At 39.0% G+C, this 23178-nt stretch overlaps 1 protein-coding gene across 1 annotated transcript; it reads left to right on the top strand.

Moving 5' to 3' along the window:
- Positions 1-1189: 1189 nt before the first annotated feature.
- LOC118749801 lies at positions 1190-2302 on the top strand. Its single transcript, XM_036484579.1, has 2 exons — positions 1190-1754; positions 2103-2302. The coding sequence occupies exons 1-2, from the start codon at positions 1190-1192 to the stop codon at positions 2300-2302; spliced, it is 765 nt and encodes a 254-aa protein (XP_036340472.1).
- Positions 2303-23178: the final 20876 nt, after the last annotated feature.

The raw sequence follows: 23178 nt of genomic DNA, 5'->3' as shown, positions 1-23178 counted from the left end.
CAAAAAATAAAACTTAAAACGTAACCATTATTTTCCGAGCAAAAAAATAAAACTTACAACGTAACGATTATTTTCCGAGCAAAAAATTAAACTCAAAACATAACGATTATTTTCCGAGTAAAAAATAAAACTCAAAATGTAATGATTAAACTTGATGTTTATAGGTAAAAATTAAGAAATAAAAATCAGTGCCGCTGAAGGTATTCCGAGTAATAAAACATATTTTGGTTTACTCCTTATGCACGTAGCATTTCTATTTCAGCGTGATTTTTTTGGGAAGCTTTTGGTATAGCATACCCCGGGTGCAGAATTAAGGTAGCTATGTGGGGTAGGGGGAGATCTCCTGATTCCAAATATGTAGTTTTTAGCTGCGGGAGCCTAATAGTGTTTAAGTTATTTGTTGTTAAAATTTGTAAATTTAACAAAGGTTTATACGACATTTCACACAATAAACACTATATTAACGTACACACTTCGGCAATATATTTGCAATAAGACCCCGCACAGTCAAATATATTAATACTTTTTACCAGGGCCGAATTTACTTAAAATGCCGCCCTGTGCCCTGTGATAAGTGTCGCTCTTTGATCTTTAACCTATATCCATCAGATATAAAAAAACTCAATGAACATAATAGCTAAGCTTTTTAGGGCCGGTTGTTCAATGTCTGGTTAACACAAATCGGAGGTAGAAGCTCCGGTTAAATAGGTACAACTACTGCTTTAACGCTCACATGTTATATGCATGAAGTCGAAATCGGCCTATCGGCCTATACGAAAAAGCAATTTCATAACCAATAACTTACTTACTAAAGAATTGTTGTTGTTGTTAGCTTAAAATTGATGTAACCAATAGAGGTAAATGTTTTGTACAATAACACATAAACAAAAGTTTACAAAAGTTGATATAAACGTGCTGTTCGACTTGCGTAAAGCGCATGATTACTAACTCGTGGGCACGACAACGAGTGTAAAATAAAACCAGAACAACTAACGAAAAGACACGTCTGTTTGCGATTCTGCTCGAATTTGAACTGACTCTCTTTTTATTTTCGATTTCATATCTACTTCAGTTCGAACGTCGAAGAGTGCGGACGTGTTTTTAAGTTCACTCCGTTGTCATTTTATATTGTGCTAATTTAAAAAAGCCAAAAAAAATAGACAAACAAGCAAAATGGAAACAGAAAGCGATGAATCAAGCTGAAATCCGAGCCCAGAAGCAACGCGAGCAAAATGAGCGCCGGCTTTCAGTTCAACGCAACAACGCATATTTCTCGATTCGGTCGCAGAGTGACAGCGAAAGCGCAAAGCCCAATCCATCGAACACCCTCAAACCTCCTCAAGATTCAAGTCAGCGGACTTGCCCTCGAAACTTACCATCGACGACTTCGATGTCTTGGAGTGAAGAGTGCGCTCCTCCTCGGCCGTATCACATTTCACGCCCAACGCTTACATCAAATTCGGTAACCGATAACATATCCCCAAATATAGATGCAACAACAACTAGCACAGTGACATCTTTTACTACCTCAATCGCGCCAATAACAACAAACACACCGGTACATGCCGGCTGCACAGCGATGTCGACAGCTGAACAAGTAAAAATTTACTTGAATTTAAGCACTTACACTGGCAACAAAGGTAAAGCGCAAGAAAAGTTGAAAAACGAAACAACTAAAAATGCGGCCATACATACTGGAATGAACCGCTATGTTACAATAAAAAGAAAATTTAGTCCGCAAAATTCAACGGGCAGTAAGAAAAAAATAAACCTCCTAAGCTCAACTCAGCAAGTCAGTACGAATAGATTTGCACTGCTAAGAGATAATGCCGATGATGTGAATAGCCAAGTTTCTAAAGGTGCTGCAAAAGCTACTAATGCCAAATCTCCTCCGATTTTTATAAGAGAAGAGAATTCAAGCGCTCTTGTTAAAAAATTCACTCAGCTAATAAGTAGTAATAAGTTTCATATTATCCCAACATCTAAGGCAAATATTCGCGAAACTAAAGTTCAAACTTATTCCGAACAGGATTTTCGAACAGTCTCCAAATACCTAAATGACACAAAAACAAAATTTTAAACACTAATTTAAAAGGTCAAAGGTCTACAAATTGTAATTAAAGGTATTGAACCAAGCGTTGAAGCTGTGGAAGCTTTGGAAGCACTTAAGGGACAAGGCTTCAATTCAAAAGCTGCTGTGAATATTTTTAATAGGAACAAAATCCCTCAACCTATGTTTAAGGTTGAGCTCGAGCCTGAAAACAAACCACTGGGCAAAAAACGATGTGCATCCAATTTATAAATTAAAATATCGAAGCTATGATAGCGTCGATGCAACAAAACATGATGAATTTCATGACTTTTATGCAAAACACAATGCAAAACTCAATGCACAATCTGATAATGACCTCACAAACTAGAGCTATAAAAATTTCTTAAGGACGAGGAAATTGACATAATGCTCCTTGCTGAAACATACCTAACTAATAGATATAATTTTGACATTTCGCGATATATGTTTTATTGCACGAATCATCCAAATGGAAAAGCGCATGGCGGAACTGGTATCTTAGTCGGAAACTGGATTAAACACTATCATTTGACTGGAGTTTCCGAGAATTATCTGCAAGCAACATCAATAGCAACATCAATAGGCGTACAAAGAAAGCAAGGTGATATTACGCTGTCCGCGGTTTATTGTCCCCTACGTTTCACGATAACAGAAAAACGGTTTATCGATTTCTTCAGTTCGCTGGGAGAGCGCTTCCTTGCTGCAGGTGATTATAATGCGAAGCACCCTCACTGGGGCTCACGCTTGTCTAACCCTAAAGGCAAGCAATTATACAACCCGCTTATAATGTAGAAGAAACAGACTTGATTATGCTTCTCCTGGAAAGCCTACATATTGGCCGGCAGACCCGCAAAAGTTGCCAGATTTGATTGACTTTGCGGTGACAAGGAAAATTCCTCGCGGCTTATTAGTACAGAACCAGTTGCAGATCTCTCATCAGACCACTCATCTGTATTTCTCACCTTGTGGCATCAGCCGCAAGAAAAGGAGTCACCCTATATGCTCACGACAAGGGCTACAAATTGGTTAAAGTATACAAAATATATCAGTGCGTATATAGACCTCAACCCAAATTTAGATACGCCGACCGATATTGAAAACTCCATAGCCGCTCTTGAATCTACACTTAGAGCAGCCGCAAGCGTTTCCACACCCCAGAAAGGTTATGTGCAAGATAAAAAAATATAATTTAACCAATAGGAAAATTGAAATGCTTGTATTGGAAAATCGACGCCTACGACGGATATTGCAGACTCATAGGCCACCAGCATCAAAACAACTGCTCAAGGCGGCCACACATGCACTGAGCCCTCAAGAACGAGGAACAGTACCGGTACATCCAAATGCTCTCTCCGACTAGCACAAAGCACTCGTTATGGAAAGCACACCAAAATCTAAATGCACCAATAGAGACTGAAATGCCAGTTCGGGGCCATAATGGCAAATGGGCTCGGAGTGACGCAGAAAAAGCAAACACCTTTGCTTCTCATCTAAAACATGTTTTTAGGCCAAACCCCGCAACTAATGATTTTCAACTACCACCCGTACCCAATATGTCAAAATGTGAGCCGCTGAAATTTGTACTTGAAGAAATTTCAAAAGTAATTAAGGATCAACTGCAACTAAGTAAGGCCCGAGGGCACGACTTAATAACCCCAAAAATAATTATTGAGCTACCAAATTGTGCTGTACTCTGCATCTGTATGCTATTTAACGCAATCACAAAACATTGTCATTTCCCTCACCAATGGAAAAAGTCGACTATTGTGATGATACCAACGCCTGTAAAGGACAAAACTCAGCCATCTTCCTATAGGCCCTTCAGTCTGCTACCGTGTATGTCGAAATTATTCAAAAAACTTCCTATGCTGCGCATCTCCCAACATCTGCAATCCCGCAACATAATACCACTTCACAGGGAAAAACATGGCTTCAGGGAAAAAAATGGAACAATCGAGCAAGTAAATCGCATAACAACCGAAATACGAACAGCGTTTGAAAAGAGGGAATATTGCGTTGCGATGTAACACCACCATCTCTGAAGCTCGCTCCAAGTGTCCTCTACAAGCAAATGCGAATCATATGGAAGCTGTTGCCAATTGGCTCGCAAACTGGCGAATAAAGTTTAACGAGCAAAAATGTAAGCAAGTTACATTTACACTGAATAAGAGTAACTGTTCGTCCTTGAATTTGAACAACATACAAATACCACAAAGCAATCATGTCACTTACTTAGGGGTCCATCTGGACAGGCGACTTACTTGGCGAAACCACATAGTGGCTAAAAGGACTCATCCCAAGCTGAAGGCTAATTCTCTCCACTGGCTTATTAAATCTCGCTAACTCCTGAGTCTGGAGTATAAAGTGCTTATTTACAATACAGTTTTACAACCGATATGGACCTATGGATGTGAGTTATGGGGAAACGCGAGCAGCAGCGAAATCCTTCATCGTGCGCAATCCAAAATCCTTCGAACAATCACCTTGGTATATCCGAAGTGATAACATTCACCGCGACTTGAGAATACCAGAAGTACGAACCGAAAGAGAACAACGGAAAACGAAATATGCATCGAAGCTTTACTGCACCCAAATCATTTAGCAAGATCCTTATTGCGTGTCGACAGGACCTCAAGACTACGTAGGAATGACTTACCAGCCCAGTCGTAATCTTTTCTTAGGGCCAGTTAAGAAAATACTCATCCCAACTAGGGGATATAAATTAAGTGAATAGATTAAGATTCGAAAACTTATTGTTAGGCTCTTAGGCAGGGCAGATTCAATAAAAAAGTAAGAAGATAAAAAAAAAATCTATTTACGTAGATTCGGAGTTCGAGTTCCAATACAGTTGCAAGTGTTTTCAGCCTCCATGGGCGTAGTAAAATTAAATTAAGCATTATAATTTCATAGAAATATTAGGGTAGCTTTGCGATAATGATTGTACTCCAATTCATATTAGAGCGTTTGACTTATAAAGCTAAGAATAGCACTGAGGTAACCCAACATCCCGCCCTCCTTGAAAGTATCACTTTCAAGCAGGCAACAGTGCGATTTTGTGAATATGGCGTCGGATCGTTCCTTTTGCTCTTTTTATGTCGACGACGTGAAGTAGCCCATTTTTTCCTGGAATGCAATTCGAATTCCTGCCCATAACCCATTTTTCTGGAGGAACGTGGTCTTCGTGTATTATAACGAATGATCCACTTGCGATATTTGTCTTACCCTTGGTCCACTTGGTGCGACACTGCAATTCATTTAAGTAGTCATGTGACCAGCGCTGCCAAAAGTGTTGCTTCACGGCTGTGATTCGATGCCAATGGTTTAGGTGATCGATCTGCTTGTACGATTCTGAGTGCTCTGCTAGTGCCTTTAGCGAACACCCAATCAGCAAGTGCACCGGAGTCAATGCTTCGCAGTCACTTGGATCTGTGGATAGTGGAGCAATGGGCCGAGAATTCAAAATAGCCTCGATTTCGATTAATGCCGTCGACAGCTCCTCAAACGTTAATCGAGCACCAGGAAGTGTTCGATCTAAGTAACCTTTGGCTGCCTTCCCCGCAGCCTCCCATAGGCTGCTGAAGTGGGGTGCCCTGGGGGGTATAAAACGAAAGTTAAGAAATTCTTGTGAACAAAAACTTGCTATTTCAGTTTGCGTTTTCGAATTGAATAAGAAGTCTTTAAGAGCAGCTAATTTGGACTTCACTCCCACAAAATTTGTAGCGTTGTCGCAAAAGACGTAGCTGGGTAAGCCCCTGCGACCGACGAAACCCTTTAGAGCAGGGACGAATGCTTCGGTCGAAAGATCCGAAACGATGTCGATGTGTACTTTATAAGCATATAAAGATGGCGACATAGGTCTTGTTGCTGTACAGGCAAATTACCCATCATTTTCTCAAGAAGCCGTGGACGGTAGCGTACACAGTGGAAGCTGCGAGCGAGATTTCTTGCATTAATTATCCAAAATCGGCGACGGATAAAAACAAGAAGCGTTTCCGGACCAGCGTGGTAGTTTTTGCGATGTAAATGACGAACATACTTTTCGACGAACTGACTCTTCGAAGGCAGAAGCACCGATGTGCAGCGCTTCAATTTGTGTTTGATATGACAGAACCTGCTCAAAATATGATTCGGCTATTCCAATTCGACACTTTAGTTCCGCAGAAGATAACGTTCGACCATCTCCACGACCATTTGCATCGATTACACTTTAAATGCAGGTAATATTTCGCCTTGTATTTGCACGATATTGCTGTAACTCCGTCAAGTTCATTTTGACAGTCTTAAACGTAACAGCTGTTAACACTTGGGTGTGAGAGTGCAAATAGGTAAGCAAATTAAGTTCAAACGGTGGAAGTCTTTGCTTAAGCTTTAACTTAACGAAGAGAGATGGCTTCACTGATGCTTTCGAACATACGAAGTGGTTAAAGGTGACTCGAAGTGTAGGTGTAGACAATTACTTCATTGTTGGCAAAAAGTGCCCTTGACGACTACATCAAGGTGAAAGATGACATCGGCAGCAACAAGAGAGGCGACTATAGCAGCGACGTTAGCAGCCAGACAGAACGTATGTATTGCGTGAAAAAATGGATTCAGTAAATTGCGATCCGACGAATTTAATGCAACTTTAGTTTGATCTATTTATTTTACCGTGCCCCACGTTGGGCGCCAAAATTTTCGATAAGACGGTTTTCTTACCGACTTGCGTAAATTGCAAGATTACTAAATCATGGGCACGATAACGATGTAAAATAAAACTGGAAAAACTAACGAAAAGATACGTTGGTTTGCGGAGTTGACTCTGTTTTTATTTTCCATTTCATAAATATCTACATAAATTCGGAGTTCGAGTTCCAATACAGTTGCAAGTGTTTCCAGTCTCCATGGGCGTAGTAAAAGTCTCGACCCTATTAAGCTGGCATTTCAGGGTACTATTTTCTATATATATATATAAGGAAAATTTTAAAGTTAAGGGGGGGGCTCGAGCATCCCCCTGCACCTACCTGGCTACGCCCATGTTCCTGTGTACATTTAGCGCTGGAATATTTTTAAAATCACACGACTCAAACGTTGAGGAAAGAAAATCAAAAATTACAATTCAATGATGATATTAATAGGGAATTTACATGATTCAACTTTGACAGGCGATTAGTTGAATCAAAAGTTGAACGACAGTAGGCAGCCGACCAACTTAATTCAAAGCGAATAGTTGAAAGGCCGTTTGTTGCTTTCAACTAAAAGTTGCCCGAAAATTCCCTATAACACTAAAATATAATTAATCGATTATTGATTCACAGCAACAAAGTAATCACCAGATACACAGCAACAACGTCACCACGAGATTCACTTAAATGTTTAATTTTTGCTATAAAATTTAAGATGTATGAAAACTAAAATATAATTGTTATTTTCGTCAAATATTTTCTAAAAAATTATCAAACTATATTTGAGTAATATTTGCTTCTCACTTGCCCGAAGTCGGCCGGACTATTTTTCCGGGCGAGTTGTAAAAACTGTCAAACTGCCAGAAAAAGAGGAAAAATTTTAGACACTCAAATTTTAGCTAATAAAGATATTATGTTTGCTGCCGCTTAAATCTTAAATTTAAAATGTTGAGCGATTTGATGTTTAAAGCCCTTCCGTACCTCTCTTGGCCATAAATTTCGTACCTACGCTCATTTGCCCAAGACTAGCCCGAAAATGGTAAAAACAAACCTAATGTTAGGAAAGAGGGTAGGTAAAATTATATACACAATAGGGGTATTCTCGAAATCTTGCAAAGCCGTTGCGCGTAGCAAGGATGCACGGATTGCATAACTTGATAACACACAACAACAAAATACATGGGAAACAACATTTCTTGTCGCTGCAAAATATGTAACGTCAAAGCACAGGTTAATATTTTGCAAAAAAGCATAGCAAGATAAATGCGACCCTGTGCTAGTTGTTTTGTTGTTGGAATTGCTACATATTTCTAGCATTCCTCTCATTTTGCTCACTTCATCTTTTTTCTGCTGTATCTTGTTATTGTATTTGATACAGAATCTCGCTGCTTGCTACCTATGCATGCATTCATTTTGCAATGGGGGCCTCCCATACTCTTGCAAATTTGGAATAGTATTTTTGCATTTCATACAACCCGTACTACTTTCAAGACATCGAGAATACCTCTAATATATAACAAACCAATTCAATTTTATTGTTGCATTTTTGGAAACTTTCTATTTAGAAAAAACAAAACAGTGTTAAATTTCATATACAAACATTTTAAATCACACTAAATTATAAATTGCTATATAAGTATCTATGTATGTACATTTCCGCTTTAAGTTATTGGCACAGGGAATTTTTCAAAATGTATGCAACATTCAATAAATTTACATACAAGTAGGCATTTTACCATTTATAGGAATTTCTTTACAGGTAGATGCTTGTATTTCACCCATTTTAACCGGTACACAATTACAAATTTTGCTTACTATACGCCATATAGATCGATTAGTAAATAGAATATGTAAAATGTAAATATTTGAAGAGTTCTAAATTTTTTACAAAGAGATGTCTAAATTTTTTTTTTCTTGAAAAAAAACCGGGACATTTTGCGTCGCGGCAGGTATTGTACCGAGACTGGGACATAGCTCTTAAATCCGAGACCGCAACCGTGGTTAAGGTATAAAATCCGTACACGGACAAAAAGTGGTGGGTGAAAAATCCATACAAAATCCGGTCTTTGCCGATACGATGGGCTGCCAGACGTTTAGAGTATAAAATCCGTACACAGACAAAAAGTAGTGGGTGAAAAATCCGTACAAAATCCGTACGTGTTTGGCGAGCAAAAAAAATCGTTTGTACTTAGGTGAACACAGGAATCGGACTATTAACAACATCAAATAAATCAGCACATATTTCTACTAGTTCTATTTATTGACTGCTTCACAGACAACTTTATAATTTTTCTGACTAAAACTTTTTACCAAGCAGTGGGTTCTTAGTTTATGTACATGCAACAAAACTTTTCAGGTAGGTTTTCGATCCTACCGAGCAACAGTATAATGTTTAAAGTGATGGTTAAGCTTAGTATCCAGCTCTTAAGAAAACGGTCAACAAAAAATTGCCATTATTTCGCGTGTGTGTCCAAGGAATTTTGACATTTTTGATAACGCACAGCCCGTTGCCTCACTCTTTCCTCAAGAAATAATGGAACGGGCATATATTTCTGTTGCAAACCTGGGTTGCCTTGTGCTCTTTTTTCACAAAAAACTTTAGAAAACCGTAGTAGAAAGCGTACTAAATTTCTGAAGAACTGCGTACTGCCTTAAGGAAATTTGACTCAAGAAAATTTCTTAGCCATTTCTTGTACGTCATTTTATATGGAGTTTTTGCTTTTCTTAAGAGCTGGATACTAAGCTTTAAGGTGGAAAAAATAAAGAAAATTAGGGGTTTCTTTAGATTTTACGCAACAAAACTTCCCAACAATCGAAGTCTACCAATAGATTGTTACACATACTTTTAAAGGCCTATAAATCCTCTCTCATGTTTGATTTTTAAAATGGAGTGAAAAATAGTGAAGCTTTAACAGGGACTTATCTGTTCATCAAGTACGAAAACAACGCCCCTTTTTAATAAAAATATGGAAAATTCAGGAACTATAAGAAACCTATGATATATATGTAAAGAAGGAAAGTTTATACAATATGAAAAAGACATTCCGAAAATCCGTACAAAAATTCGTACATCTTGACAGAAGGCTAAAAATCTGTACGTTGAATCCGTACAACCATTTTCACCCCTAAAAATCCGTACCGTACGGAAAAAGTCGTACATCTGCCAGGGTTGGATGGAACATTTGCAAAACTTTAATTCGTTTTTATAAGGAGAGAATAAAAATGTTTTTGATTTGTCGCAAATTATTTCAAGTTTTGAAGCTAAACTACGTCTTTTTATACATGATCTCAAAACAAGAATATTTCATCATTTTCCATGGCTATAAAAAAAATTTTGCAAATGTCAAAGAGGATAAATTCTACCCCTGTACCGAAAAACTACGTGATTTAATAGCAGATTTTGAAAAAAGATTCGCCGACTTGAAATTATTTAAATGTACGTTTGCATACTTCATAAACCCTTTTCTATGTAAAATAATTGAGGAGGAATTTACAATATCCGAAATACTCCTTTTTGAGAAAAGCGAATCAGAGTTGGTCAATAATTGCGCAATGATTGATCAATTTCGATATTTCTCTGAAATATTATATTTCTGTGTTTATATGGAATAGTAGCTTATGTCGAAAGGCTGGCTTTAATATAATGCGGCATTCGCAGCCTACGATTGCGAATGACTCACAGGCGCCGAGCCGTTGAAGAACTTTTGCCAAATAAACGTGCAAGAAATAGTTCCGATACTAGCAAGTCAATATTCTTATTAGGTCTCAGCAAACAATTCCTTGTCGCTTAAAGGATAAAGGGAATGCCGCATTATACTCAAGCCAGCTTCTCGACATAAGCTACTATTCCATATGAACACGGATTTGTATCATATAATTATAACACACAATTATACACAACATTATTGTGATTTTAGAAATTTTTATATTTTCCAAAATTTTGACAATTTTATTTATTCTGAAATCCATCCTAAAATGTAAAGATGTGATACATCACAAGTCGTCGAAAAATTCTTATGTTCATGGTACTTGTGTATAAAACCTAGAAAATTCTTAGAATTCTAAGATATATTAACATTTTTGAAAAATTCCAAAAATTGTCCACTTTTCTGAACATTTATTTTGTGCTTTGTCTACTTCAGTGCTTACTATTTTAGTATGATATCCACAATATATGTTGAAAAAACCTTCCGCAAAATCTTTCTCTCTAATACTCCAAGAGCCACCTCATCGGATGTTGTCATTGTCCATGCTTCAGCGCCATATACCTACGGTGACCATCCGTCTTTTATTTTAAAGGACAGTCCCTCATTTTAACCGCCTGTCCTTTATAACTATTTTCAAAATAAAGACGCATTTTGTCCTTTATGTCTTAAACTGTCCTTTAAAACGGCTCTGCATTTTTCAGAGGTAAATTTTTAAACGCAGAATATGAAAAATAAAAATGTCCCTTATAAAATATAATGAAAACCTTTGCCAGTTTGTTTCGCACCCCACCTAAGGGTTTCTATATAATCCGTAATCTTTGTACAATCTATAAGGCACAGGGAAAGTTGTGTCCAGGATCGTGTTGCATGCTTAGTTTCAGTGATTCAGAAATGGCATTTAGTGTTCGTAGTTCACTGTAGCCTTCATTTTTCACTTAATTTGATTATATTTTATTTCTTTTATAAAAGCTTACGATATTTGCAAGAGACCAGTTGAGCCTGATTTGTGAACTTTTATTTGATTATATTAAATTTTTATGTGCAAAATGCAGATCTAGTAACAATTTTGAAGTAAATGTATTCTCCTTTTCCAGTTAATAAATGTTACATAAAAAAACTAGTTAAAAACAATTGTATGGTATTTTCACCAAAATAAATATTTTTTGGTGTTTAGTAAAAATTGGTTGAAAAATAAAGGCTCCGGTGCATTATGAACATCAAATTCCACTTTTGAACCACTGTGTGTTGGCTTCGTCGTGCAGTATGAATTATAGTAAACGCATTTTGGTAGCAAAGGATTGCGAACTTGTACAATTAAATAATATAATTAACTGGTAAATATTTGATTTAAGTTACGATATGGGTAAGGTACTTTTATCATACAAGTTGTATGTACGTATTCCCAAATCATTTTGAAAAACAAAATATGCTTTATTTTACGTTGGTTAATATGGTCACCGTACATATACTAGCACGGGCAAGATGAGTGACTTATAGAGTGAGGTTTTTGTACGTCGAGAGAGGACTTTACTCCTGAATTGCCTACTCAGTCCAAAGTAGCACTTGTTGGCAAGAGTGATTCTGCGTTGGATTTCCATGCTGACATTATTATCGGTGTTAATGACGGTTCCCAAGTAAACGAAATTCTCTACTTTCCCGAAATTATAACTGTCAACAGTGACGTTGCTGCCAAGGCGCGAATGTGCTGATTGTTTGTTTGATGACAGGGGATACTTCGTCTCTCCTCCTTTACCACCAGACCCATTCGCTATGCTTTCTTTTCTAACTTGGAAAAGGCATAACAGACTTCGCGGTTTTTCTTACCGATGCTGTCAGTGCCATCGGCATAAGCCAGCAATTGTACGCTCTTGTAGTAAATTGTTCCCAAGCCGTTCAGTTCTACAGCTTTTATGTTCTTCTCCAACATCAGATTAATGAAGCCACATTAAAGGAAGTCGGCCTGTCTGAAACCCCGCTGGGTTGTGAACGGTTCGAAGAGGTCTTTCCCAACTCTAACAGAGCTGATGTTATTGCTCAACGTCATTTACCACAGCCGTATGAGTTTTGAGGGAATGCCAAATTCAGACATAGCGGCGTATATGCAACTCCTTTCAGTGCTGTCCAAAGTAGCTTTAAAGTCGACAAATTGGTGGTGAGTCTCGATCCTTTTCTCGTGGGTCTTTTCCAAGATTTGGCGTATTGTAAATACCTGGTCTATGGTGGATTTGCCAGGTCTAAAGCCACACTGATAAGGCCCAATCAGTTCATTGACGGTAGAATTCAGTCTTTCATATAATACATTCGATAAGACCTTGCAACCTATGCTTAGAACGCTATTCCCGCAGGCAGAGCGCACTTGAATTCCAGTCGTCGGGCAGACACCTTATTAGCTCGTTGCCATCGTAATTGAATAGCTGGCAGGCCGTCAGCTTAAGCAACTTTGTTACTTTTCGTCAGTATAATCGCTTTTGTACCTCGTAATAGTCAGGCGCTGAGATATCGACTCCATCGTCATCGACTGGGGACTCGGGTTCATCTTCTCCTCTTATTTCATTGCTTCTGCCATTCATAAGGGTCGAAAAGTGTTACCTCCGTAACTAGGTCGACATGGTTGTTCCTACAGGAGTCTTGAAATCTTCCGTTAGTCGCTTTACTCTGCTAAAAATTGCGAGTGTTTTTCTGCAGCTTCTTGACACTCCTCATCGTACCAATAATGGGCGGGAAATGTGATTCCACTGCTCGCGTATGTCAGTTTGTTGAAAAGTGCTCTCTCAGTCTCGGGGAGAGCGCTAATATGTACGCTCTAAGCTAAGAGATCCTTGGATGCCTCGTCCTTCTTTTTCATCGCGGCATTGGCACGTATAAGCGAGATGTTGAAAAATCTCGCTTTGAACCGGATTGTGGCTAGACGTTCGTCCACTAGAGTGAGCGCCGATCTCTCTCCCACCACAAATCCGACACCAACTTTCGCTTCTTTACGTGGCAACTGTAGTAGACGTCGCAAGGCTCCACGCTTAACTTCCTCGCCCCGTCCATCGCATTTAATGGATGGCGGTGACGTCAGCCTTTTGTTTCCCTAGGACATCAACCAACCGAGCAGTGGCACCTTCCCAATTAAGGGTTTGGATATTCCAGGTGCATATCCTCAAATCATAGTCCTTCCTATGTTTGCCGTGATCGTCATCAAAAGAAGGGGGTATCATCCGAGGCATTTGTTTTTTTTTTCATTGGGCAGGGTTTTAACGTGCCGGGACCCAAACCCAGCGCACGCGTGGAGTTGTCAGAAGCAAGTAATTATGTACCGTTGTACTATTTAGCATGTCATTTGACGGTAACAAGAGCAAATTCAATTTAAATCTATTAAATACATTCTAGCGTGTCTCAGTCCTTTACCCACAAAAGCGGCTATAACTTTTTTTTCTATTCAAAACAGTAAGTGTGGCACCTTTCTGAAATCTTTATTAAATAAGCAATTTTTCTATGTAATGTAAAGTTATAGCTCAGTACATTTTTTTTTCACCCGAGATAGTCAAAGTTGGGGAAGAAAATATCAAAAAGTGAAAAATCCAGAAATAGTCCTAATTTTATGATGGTTCCTTAATATATTTTAACTACATTGCATTTGAGTATGGAGAGGCAACTATCTGGAAGTATTTTACATAAAAAATTTACTAAGTATTGCCCGGTTTGTAGTTGCAGTTAAAGAAAACACATGAAAAGGCACGATTTTTTTTTAATTCGAAAAAATGTAAATATTTCAAAAACGGTGACACTTTTACCTGAAATTTTTTTGTTTGTCAGGGAGCTCACCCCCCCCCCCCCCACCTACCTTCCTCTAAAGTTTGCCACGTTACTTCTGGGACACCCTGTATATGTATGTATAAATATGAGGACGTATTGAACATTTTGAGTATGCAGATTTTTTATGCTGGTATATTCATTTGTGCTAAATGTTTTATTTGATTTTGTTTTGTCACATTTTGTGTAATTTTTCTGTAGTAAAGTTTAACTAGTGTTTTAACCATCTATATATACATATAAATACGCCACAAAAAATTTTTGAAATCCCTTTTTGAAGGCACCGTTCGCTCGATTGCATTGATACATACACGGATTTAAAGGATATAACTTCCTCTAATCCAGAAATGTTAACCCCTTTACATAGGGGGCGTAGCATTTGTCATACAGACTAAATTGTGAAAACCACTATATCTCTAAAACCAATTATGCTGGTGAACTGTAACTTGGCACGGATGCATAGATTGTAAATACCCTACTTACGGCGGAAAATGGTAAGTACTGGGAAATTGGGCGTGACACCACCCATACAAATTGAAATTCTCATATCGCTTTCTCTGGAACCGGTTATGCTAACGTCCTGAAATTTTACACAGCCCATACGCTATTTATACCGTGCTTACGGCGAAAACTGGTAGATTTTGGAAAAGGGGGCGTGGCACCTCCCTTACAAACTGAAATTCTCATAACGTTTTTCTCTGGAACTGCTTGTGCTAACGCCTTGAAATTTGACGCAGCTATTTACGCCATCAATAACGTGCTTATGGCGAAAAGTGGTAGGTATTTGAAAAAGGGGACGTGGCACCTCCCATACAGACTAAAATTCTAATATCGCTTTTCACTGGTTCCGCTTGAAATTAGACACAGAATCATACGCTATCAATACCGTACTTAATGTGAAAAGTGGTAAATAATGGAAAAGGGGGAGTGGCACCGCCCATAAAACTGAAATTCTCATATCGCTTGTCTCTCGAACCGCTTATGCGAACGTCCTGAAGTTTTGCACAGCAACATATGCTATCAATACCGTACTTTCGGCGAAAAGTGGTAGATAATGGAAAACGTGCTTATGGTGAAAAGTGATAGGTATTGAAAAAGTGGTAAATAATGGAAAACGTGCTTATGGCGAAAAGTTATAGGTATTGAAAAAGGGCGCGTGGCACCTTTCATACAAACTGAAATTCAAATATCGCTTTTCTCTGGAACCGCTTATGAGAGGGAGTGGCACCGCCCATAAAACTGAATTTCTAATATCGCTTATCTCTGGAACCGCTTATGCTAACGTTCTGAAATTTAACACAGCTGCATATGGTACTGGACGCAGAAAGGTGTTTTCCTCAAAATGTGTTCAGCCCCTCTTCTTCGGCAACACAGAAAGGAGAATTCTACTTAGTGAAGGTTATAATTCCTAAGCGCGGACGAAATTATAGCGAAAGTCATGTGTGTTTGAAGGGGTGATGAGGCACCTCGCATACAAAATGCATTTTCCATATCTCTTATATCTGGAACGACCTATGATAAGATACTGGAATTTGATACACCTAGATCTATATACATATAAAATGGCAAAAATCATTCAATTGGGAACCATTTTCTACCAGATTTCTAAATCGCATGGAATGACTGCTATTTTGTGTAATGATTTTTAAAAGGATCAGTGTATTTGCCTTCCGTTAGGTGGCGCAGGGATTGAGAATAGAGATGGGCACGGGACTAACTACTATGTCCCGATCCCGCCCATCCCGAAATTCAATTTTTAAGTTCCGAACCCGCCCATTCCGCCATTTTTCAGAATTGTACCCGCCCGGAATCCCGAAATCTATCTCTAAAAACAATCACATGTCTTTCAAATTAATTTTAGATAAACAATTATGAAAGATCTGGCATCCCCAGATTATCTCCTTTTGCTATGTTGTTCGTTTTCCTCTCAATAAAACATAAGAAGTGCATATTTTATACAAATTTTTTAAAGAAGATTTTCTGCATTTTCGGAAGTTGCGGTTTTATCGGGGGTATCGGGAAAGGATTTTGGTCCCGTTCAGTCCGTAAAATTTATCAGGCCTTCTCGATACCGCCCACCCCGGCTATTTTTAAGTCAGTACCGTCGTTCCCGCGGGTCCCGATATCCCGCTATATCCCCGATATTAGCTGGCATTTCAGGGTACTATTTTATATATATGTGGGAATGAGAACGGACAGCCTGGCAACTACCCATGACAGTGAGAGGGCGGCAACCCTACGACCACGGACGAGACAAGGAGAGCGGCGTTCATCAGCAACTCGTAAGAGTCAGTCGAAAAACTGAAACGATCACGACCACTTCAACTAGAAGCACGCGTACAAATTTAAATTAATAATCTTATATGTAATTAATTTAAACATTTGAACAAGTTAATTAAATGTATCACTACAATAAAATGAATTGATAATTATACCACATATAAAACAAAGCGTCAATAAACTGAATTATTAATTTGGTACCACAAAATTTGGGGACTCGCCCGAGATATGGACAATTAGAGCCAGAAAAGGCAAGTGAATCCACATCAAATATGTAGTGAAAAGTGCTTGGAGCAGTAAAGCTTGCATGTGTGCAAGCCAGAACGCAAGACAAAGTGTGCTGTGCGTGTTTTTGCAAAAAGACTTAAGTGGAGAAAATCGTACTACATATGTACGTATATGAAAAAACGCAATTACGCGTCGAACGTTATTTCTCATGCACAGACATGAAAGTTGAAATTTAAAAGCAGCGAAAAAAAGGAGAAGTGGCGTCGGTGAAAATTTAAGCGTAAAAGTAAAGTGCGCAAAGCCAATGCTCAAGTATAGTGAGTAACAAGCGACGACAAAGAAAAAGACAAGCAGCAAGAGCAACGTTTAAAAGCGCAAACGCAAAGTGCGCAAAGACAAAGGAGAAGCCAACAAGCAACGTATTGAGAGCGCGAAAGCAAAATAGCGCAAAAGCAACGACGAGTGAAACGAATATCGGTCGATGCCGACGATTCAGAATTGATGTGTACAGTGAGAGTTGTAGCCAAGTAACTGCGATTTCTAAACGCAAAGTCAAAGTGAGTGAGTGCGGCGAAACCAACCACCATCAGTATTTGCAACGTATAGTGATAGCCGAGAACAAAAACGTCAAAACGAAGAAACGCAGGCGCAGCAGTATTTGAATATCAACTGAGAACGAGAACATGCTAAGCTGAACAAAAAAGTAGTTTGTGTAGTTAGATTTGGATGTTGCTTTGTTTTGAAATTATTTCCACAAAATTACAAACACTTCAATTTGCATAACTTTTGTAAACGTAAAGAGAACGCTTTAGCTTTAAGCATATTTTTAGACTCATAAATTTCTAGTACATAGTAGACTGAGTTAATATTCATATAAATTTACATTTTAGCTGTAAAATTCTTTGCAAATAATTTTGTAAGATGGACGCCGAGACGATTATTTCTATGACAGTTGAGGTACTAAAAGAGAAGCTGAGAGAGCTAAATTTAAGTACAGTGGGGAGGAAAAAAGAGTTACAAGACAGACTTTTAGGACATTTTGGTTTCAACTCCGAACAAAGCGAGCAAATAAGCGACGACGAATCGACACATTCTGTTTACGCTGATGCAGGTGTAGGTGGTGCACGCATGCCTAGGAAAGTTATTTTCACTTTGCGAGACATTGAAGACAGTATTTCATCATTTTCGGGAGACAGCTCTTATGACGTTAACCAGTGGGTGCGTGAGTTTGATGATGTGGCCGATACAGTGGGCTGGAACAACTTGCAGAAGTATGTCTATGCCAAACAACTATTAAAGGGAGCCGCGAAACTTTTTACCCGAGGTTTAGATGGTGTTAGGGATTGGGCATCACTAAAAAAAAGAGCTCGTAGAGGAATTTGGTGAAAAATTATGTGCTTCAGAAGTACATAGAGCGTTGAGGAATAGAAAAAAGCAACCCAAGGAAAGTCTGCAAGAATATTTGTATGTTTTAGTTGAAATGGGAAAGCCAATTTTACTTTATGAGCAAAGCACTATTGAATACTTTGTTGAGGGTATACCAGATTCTCGCACAAACAAGGCAATGATGTATCAGGCTAGGACTATGAAAGAATTGAAAGCACAAATTCGGGTTAACGAAAAAGTTAAGGGCCCTCATCTATCGCAAAATAGAGCGGGTGGGCAACAAAGTTTTCAGGAGGTAAACGTGAAGATAAAGGTCAGCCATTGAATACAAAGAGAAAATGTTTTAAGTGCAGCAAACAGGGTCATATTGCGAGAGATTGCCAAAGTGATGGTAGCGCAAGTGCTAGTGGTACAAGTGCCAGTGGCGCTAGTACTAGTAGTGGCAGAGCTAGTGGCGTCAAGTGTTTTAGGTGCAAACAGGTAGGGCATTATTCGCATCAATGCAAGGGCAAGCAGACATCCGAGAAGGAAGTTAAGTCTGAACGCGTCAATATGTTGAGTGACGGAAAAGCAGGCACGTATGCCAATCGTTTGGATGAATTATTTTTTTTGGAGGTGACTATAAACAATTTTACATTTAGTGCACTGGTGGATACCGGTAGCAAATTTTCCGTGATGAGGTACGATACCCTTATGAAGTTAGGTGACATCGAACTGGCAAAAGAAAAGTTACAACTCTTCGGAATAGGCAGAGGTAAACTCAGGACATTGGGTAGCTTCAATGCGAATATTTTGCTAGACGGAGTTGTAATGCACATAAAGTTTCACGTGGTAAGAGAGCGAGATTTACCATATGCTGCGGTAATTGGAAGCGATGTCCTAAAGAAGTTTGAGTTGATCGTCAGAGAAGATGGAATAGAATTCCGAAACCCAAAAAAGCAGGTAGCTGGGGCTACGGGTAGCAATGAGATCGCTAGAGAGGGTGATGTTGTGCTGAGGGAAGCTGATAAGGGAGTATCAGCTTATACAGATATCGTCAAGGTTGGCGATAAACCTGTTACTGCGGGAACAGGGGACATCACTAGCGAGGCTGCAAAAAGTAAGTTTGTTACAGAGGTAACTGGGCGCAAAGTGGGCGTAGAAAAAACGCATACGACGAAGAATGCTGGTGGGGGGACACCAGTGGACGACAAGATCAACAAAGAGGACGAATTTTTGTTTAAAACGGCAAAGGCCACGGGTGAAAATATGTTGTTGGGAGAATTTAACGCGTTATGTTTGACCACTAATTTTGAAGAGCGTAAGGTGCATATCGATTTGGATTTATCAAACATAGGGAAAGCTGAGGCTGAAAAAATCGAAACGTTAGTAGCTAACTATAAGCCAAGAAAGCCAGATAGTTCACCGATTGAGATGAAGTTGATTTTGGTTGACGAAATACCTGTGTATCAGCGACCACGTCGTATGTCGTACGCTGATCAACGCTGGGTGGACGAGCAAGTCTCAAATTGGCTAGAGGAGGGAATTATAAAGAGGAGTACTTCAGCGTATGCCTCGCCAATAGTTGTAACTGCGAAAAAAGACGGGTCTAAGCGATTATGCTGACATTTTCGAAAATTAAATGAAAAAATTGTGAGGGATAATTTCCCCATGACTAGGATTGACGAAGTGTTGGACAGGTTAGCAGGAGCTAAAGTATATACAACCCTTGATTTAAAAAACGGGTTCTTTCATGTTCCTATTGAACCAGGCTCTAGGAAATACACTTCTTTTGTGACCACGAATGGGCAATATGAGTTTTGCTTTGTTCCAATTTCAAACTCGCCGGCAGTATTTTGTCGATATGTTCAAGCAATTTTTCAGGAATTATTGAAAGAAGGCATAGTGATCGTTTACATGGACAACATAGTGATTCCCGCAAAGGATGAAGCTGAAGGTATTGGCAGATTAGATATCGTGTTGAAACGTGCAAGTGAGAATGGGTTAAGCATAAAATGGTCAAAATGTCAGTTTTTGAGTAGGCAAATAAATTTTCTAGGATACATTGTGGAAAACGGCAAAGTTTTACCGTCAAACGATAACAATTATGTCATAGAGCACAGAGCAGGTGCACGGATGAAGCATGTGGATGCGTTGAGCCGTGCGTATCGCCTTTTCATCAAACACTCGCTTAAGTTTAGATTGAAGGATGCTCAGAGCCAGGACGATTGGTTAAGAGCGGTGAAAAAAATTTTAGAAAAAGATAGCTACGAAGACTTTTTTATGAGAAACGACTTACTATATAAAGATCCCGTAAAAGAACTTTTGGTAGTACCTTCCGTCATGGAGGAGGAGATCATAAAGTTAGCACACAACCAAGGTCACTTTGCTGCTAGGAAAACGCAGGAGTTAGTGGAAAAGTATTATCATATTCCGTATTTAAGTGCGAAGGTCAGTAGGGTCTTGAAAGGATGCGTGGAGTGCATGATAACGGATGCCAAAACTGGGAAGAAGGAAGGCTTTTTGACGCCAATCGACAAAGCAGGGGAACCATTGGGCACGTATCACATTGATAACGTTGGTCCGCTGACTGAGACGCGGAAAAAATACAATCATATTTTTGTTGTAATAGATGGATTTTCCAAATTTGTTTGGCTATATCCAACTAAGTCTACTGGGGCAGATAAAGTAGTTGACAGGTTACAGAAACAAGCTGCGACTTTCGGGAATTCAAAGAGAATTGTGCCGGATAGGGGAAGCGCATTCACGTCAAATCAGTTTAGGGAATATTGCGAGCGTGAAAATGTGCAGCACTTACAGATAGCGACAGGGGTACCTCGCGATAATGGACAAGTGGAGCGGGTTCACAATATAGTTGTTCCGATGATTTCCAAACTTAGTCACAGTAACCCGGCTCACTGGTACAGTCATGTAGACAAAGTCCAACAAATCATCAACAATTCTGTCCCGCGTAGTACTAAAATTACGCCTTTCAAAATTTTAACAGGTTTAGAAATGAGAACTGTAGAACACCCTGACTTAAGAGAAATTTTAAATGACACGGAAATTGACGAATTGAATGTGGAGCGAGTTTCGATGAGGAAGATAGCACAAGAAAATATATCTAAAATTCAAAACGAAAATCGCAAAGCATTTAATAAGAAAAGAAAACCAGACAGTAACTACAGAGTAAATGACTTAGTGGCAATTAAAAAGACCCAATTCGGAACAAGTTTAAAGCTAAAGGCCAAATTTCTCGGACCGTACAAGGTAACCGCCAAGTTAAACCACGGAAGGTATGAGGTAGAGAAAGTAGGGAACCAGGAAGGACCAAATAAAACGACAACAGTATCTGAATTTATGAAACCATAGCATTCGTCATTCAGGTCGAATAACCTATCAGAATGGCCGAATGTGGGAATGAGAACGGATAGCCTGGCAACTACCCATGACAGTGAGAGGGCGGCAACCCTACGACCACGGACGAGACAAGGAGAGCGGCGTTCATCAGCAACTCGTAAGAGTCAGTCGAAAAACTGAAACGATCACGACCACTTCAACTAGAAGCACGCGTACAAATTTAAATTAATAATCTTATATGTAACTAATTTAAACATTTAAACAAGTTAATTAAATGTATCACTACAATAAAATGAATTGATAATTATACCACATATAAAACAAAGCGTCAATAAACTGAATTATTAATTTGGTACCACATATATAACGGGTGATTTTTTAAGAGCTTGATACCTTTTTTTTAAAAAAAAACGCATAACATTTGCAAAATCTCATCGGTTCTTTATTTGAAACGTTAGATTGGTCCATGACATTTACTTTTTGAAGATAATTTCATTTAAATGTTGACCGCGGCTGCGTCTTAGGTGGTCCATTCGGAAAGTCCAATTTTGGGCAACTTTTTCGAGCATTTCGGCCGGAATAGCCCGAATTTCTTCGGAAATGTTGTCTTCCAAAGCTGGAATAGTTGCTGGCTTATTTCTGTAGACTTTAGACTTGACGTAGCCCCACAAAAAATAGTCTAAAGGCGTCAAATCGCATGATCTTGGTGGCCAACTTACCGGTCCATTTCTTGAGATGAATTGTTCTCCGAAGTTTTCCCTCAAAATGGCCATAGAATCGCGAGCTGTGTGGCATGTAGCGCCATCTTGTTGAAACCACATGTCAACCAAGTTCAGTCCTTCCATTTTTGGCAACAAAAAGTTTGTTAGCATCGAACGATAGCGATCGCCATTCACCGTAACGTTGCGTCCAACAGCATCTTTGAAAAAATACGGTCCAATGATTCCACCAGCGTACAAACCACACCAAACAGTGCATTTTTCGGGATGCATGGGCAGTTCTTGAACGGCTTCTGGTTGCTCTTCACTCCAAATGCGGCAATTTTGCTTATTTACGAAGCCATTCAACCAGAAATGAGCCTCATCGCTGAACAAAACGTAAAGCGCGAAACACATTTCGAACCGAACACTGATTTTGGTAATAAAATTCAATGATTTGCAAGCGTTGCTCGTTAGTAAGTCTATTCATGATGAAATGTCAAAGCATACTGAGCATCTTTCTCTTTGACACCATGTCTGAAATCCCACGTGATCTGTCAAATACTAATGCATGAAAATCCTAACCTCAAAAAAATCACCCGTTATATAAGGAAAATTTTAAAGTTAGGGGGGGCTCGATCACCCCCCTGCCCCTACCTGGCTACGCCCATGTAAAGTAGTCAATATTCGTGACAAGCAAAAATTAAAATTGTATGAAAAAAATTTCGAATTTCGACAACTGGGCGATACTAGTAATTTAAAATAGATATATTAGCAGCCTGTAATATGCTATTTTTATTATAGAAATTTATGTGCGCTATATGTTTTCTGCCATCTGCTGTAATTACTTAAGAAGTAAACGTCTTGGCTGTTCACCAAACCGGTCTATAGTTTTATCAATAATCTCAGATTAGTTCTGTGATACAAAACTTTCCATGTACGCTTCGAAGACATAACCCTAAAGACAAAGTAATAAACAGGCTCAAGGTCAGTTCAGTTAATTTTTTCGG

The sequence above is a fragment of the Rhagoletis pomonella genome, unplaced genomic scaffold (assembly GCF_013731165.1).
Source record: "Rhagoletis pomonella isolate Grant_MI unplaced genomic scaffold, Rhpom_1.0 Rhpom_scaffold_00052, whole genome shotgun sequence".
Classification (NCBI taxonomy): domain Eukaryota; kingdom Metazoa; phylum Arthropoda; class Insecta; order Diptera; family Tephritidae; genus Rhagoletis; species Rhagoletis pomonella.
This window is presented reverse-complemented; position numbering and strand designations above follow the sequence as displayed.

What these genes read in the sequence shown, in the direction of transcription:
- LOC118749801 (XM_036484579.1), top strand. Translation starts at nt 1,190, where the DNA reads ATGAATCAAGCTGAAATCCGAGCCCAGAAGCAACGCGAGCAAAATGAG. An exon ending in TCCGCAAAATTCAACGGGCA is followed by an intron (nt 1,755 to 2,102) that starts GTAAGAAAAAAA and finishes AAAAGGTCAAAG; the next exon opens with GTCTACAAATTGTAATTAAA.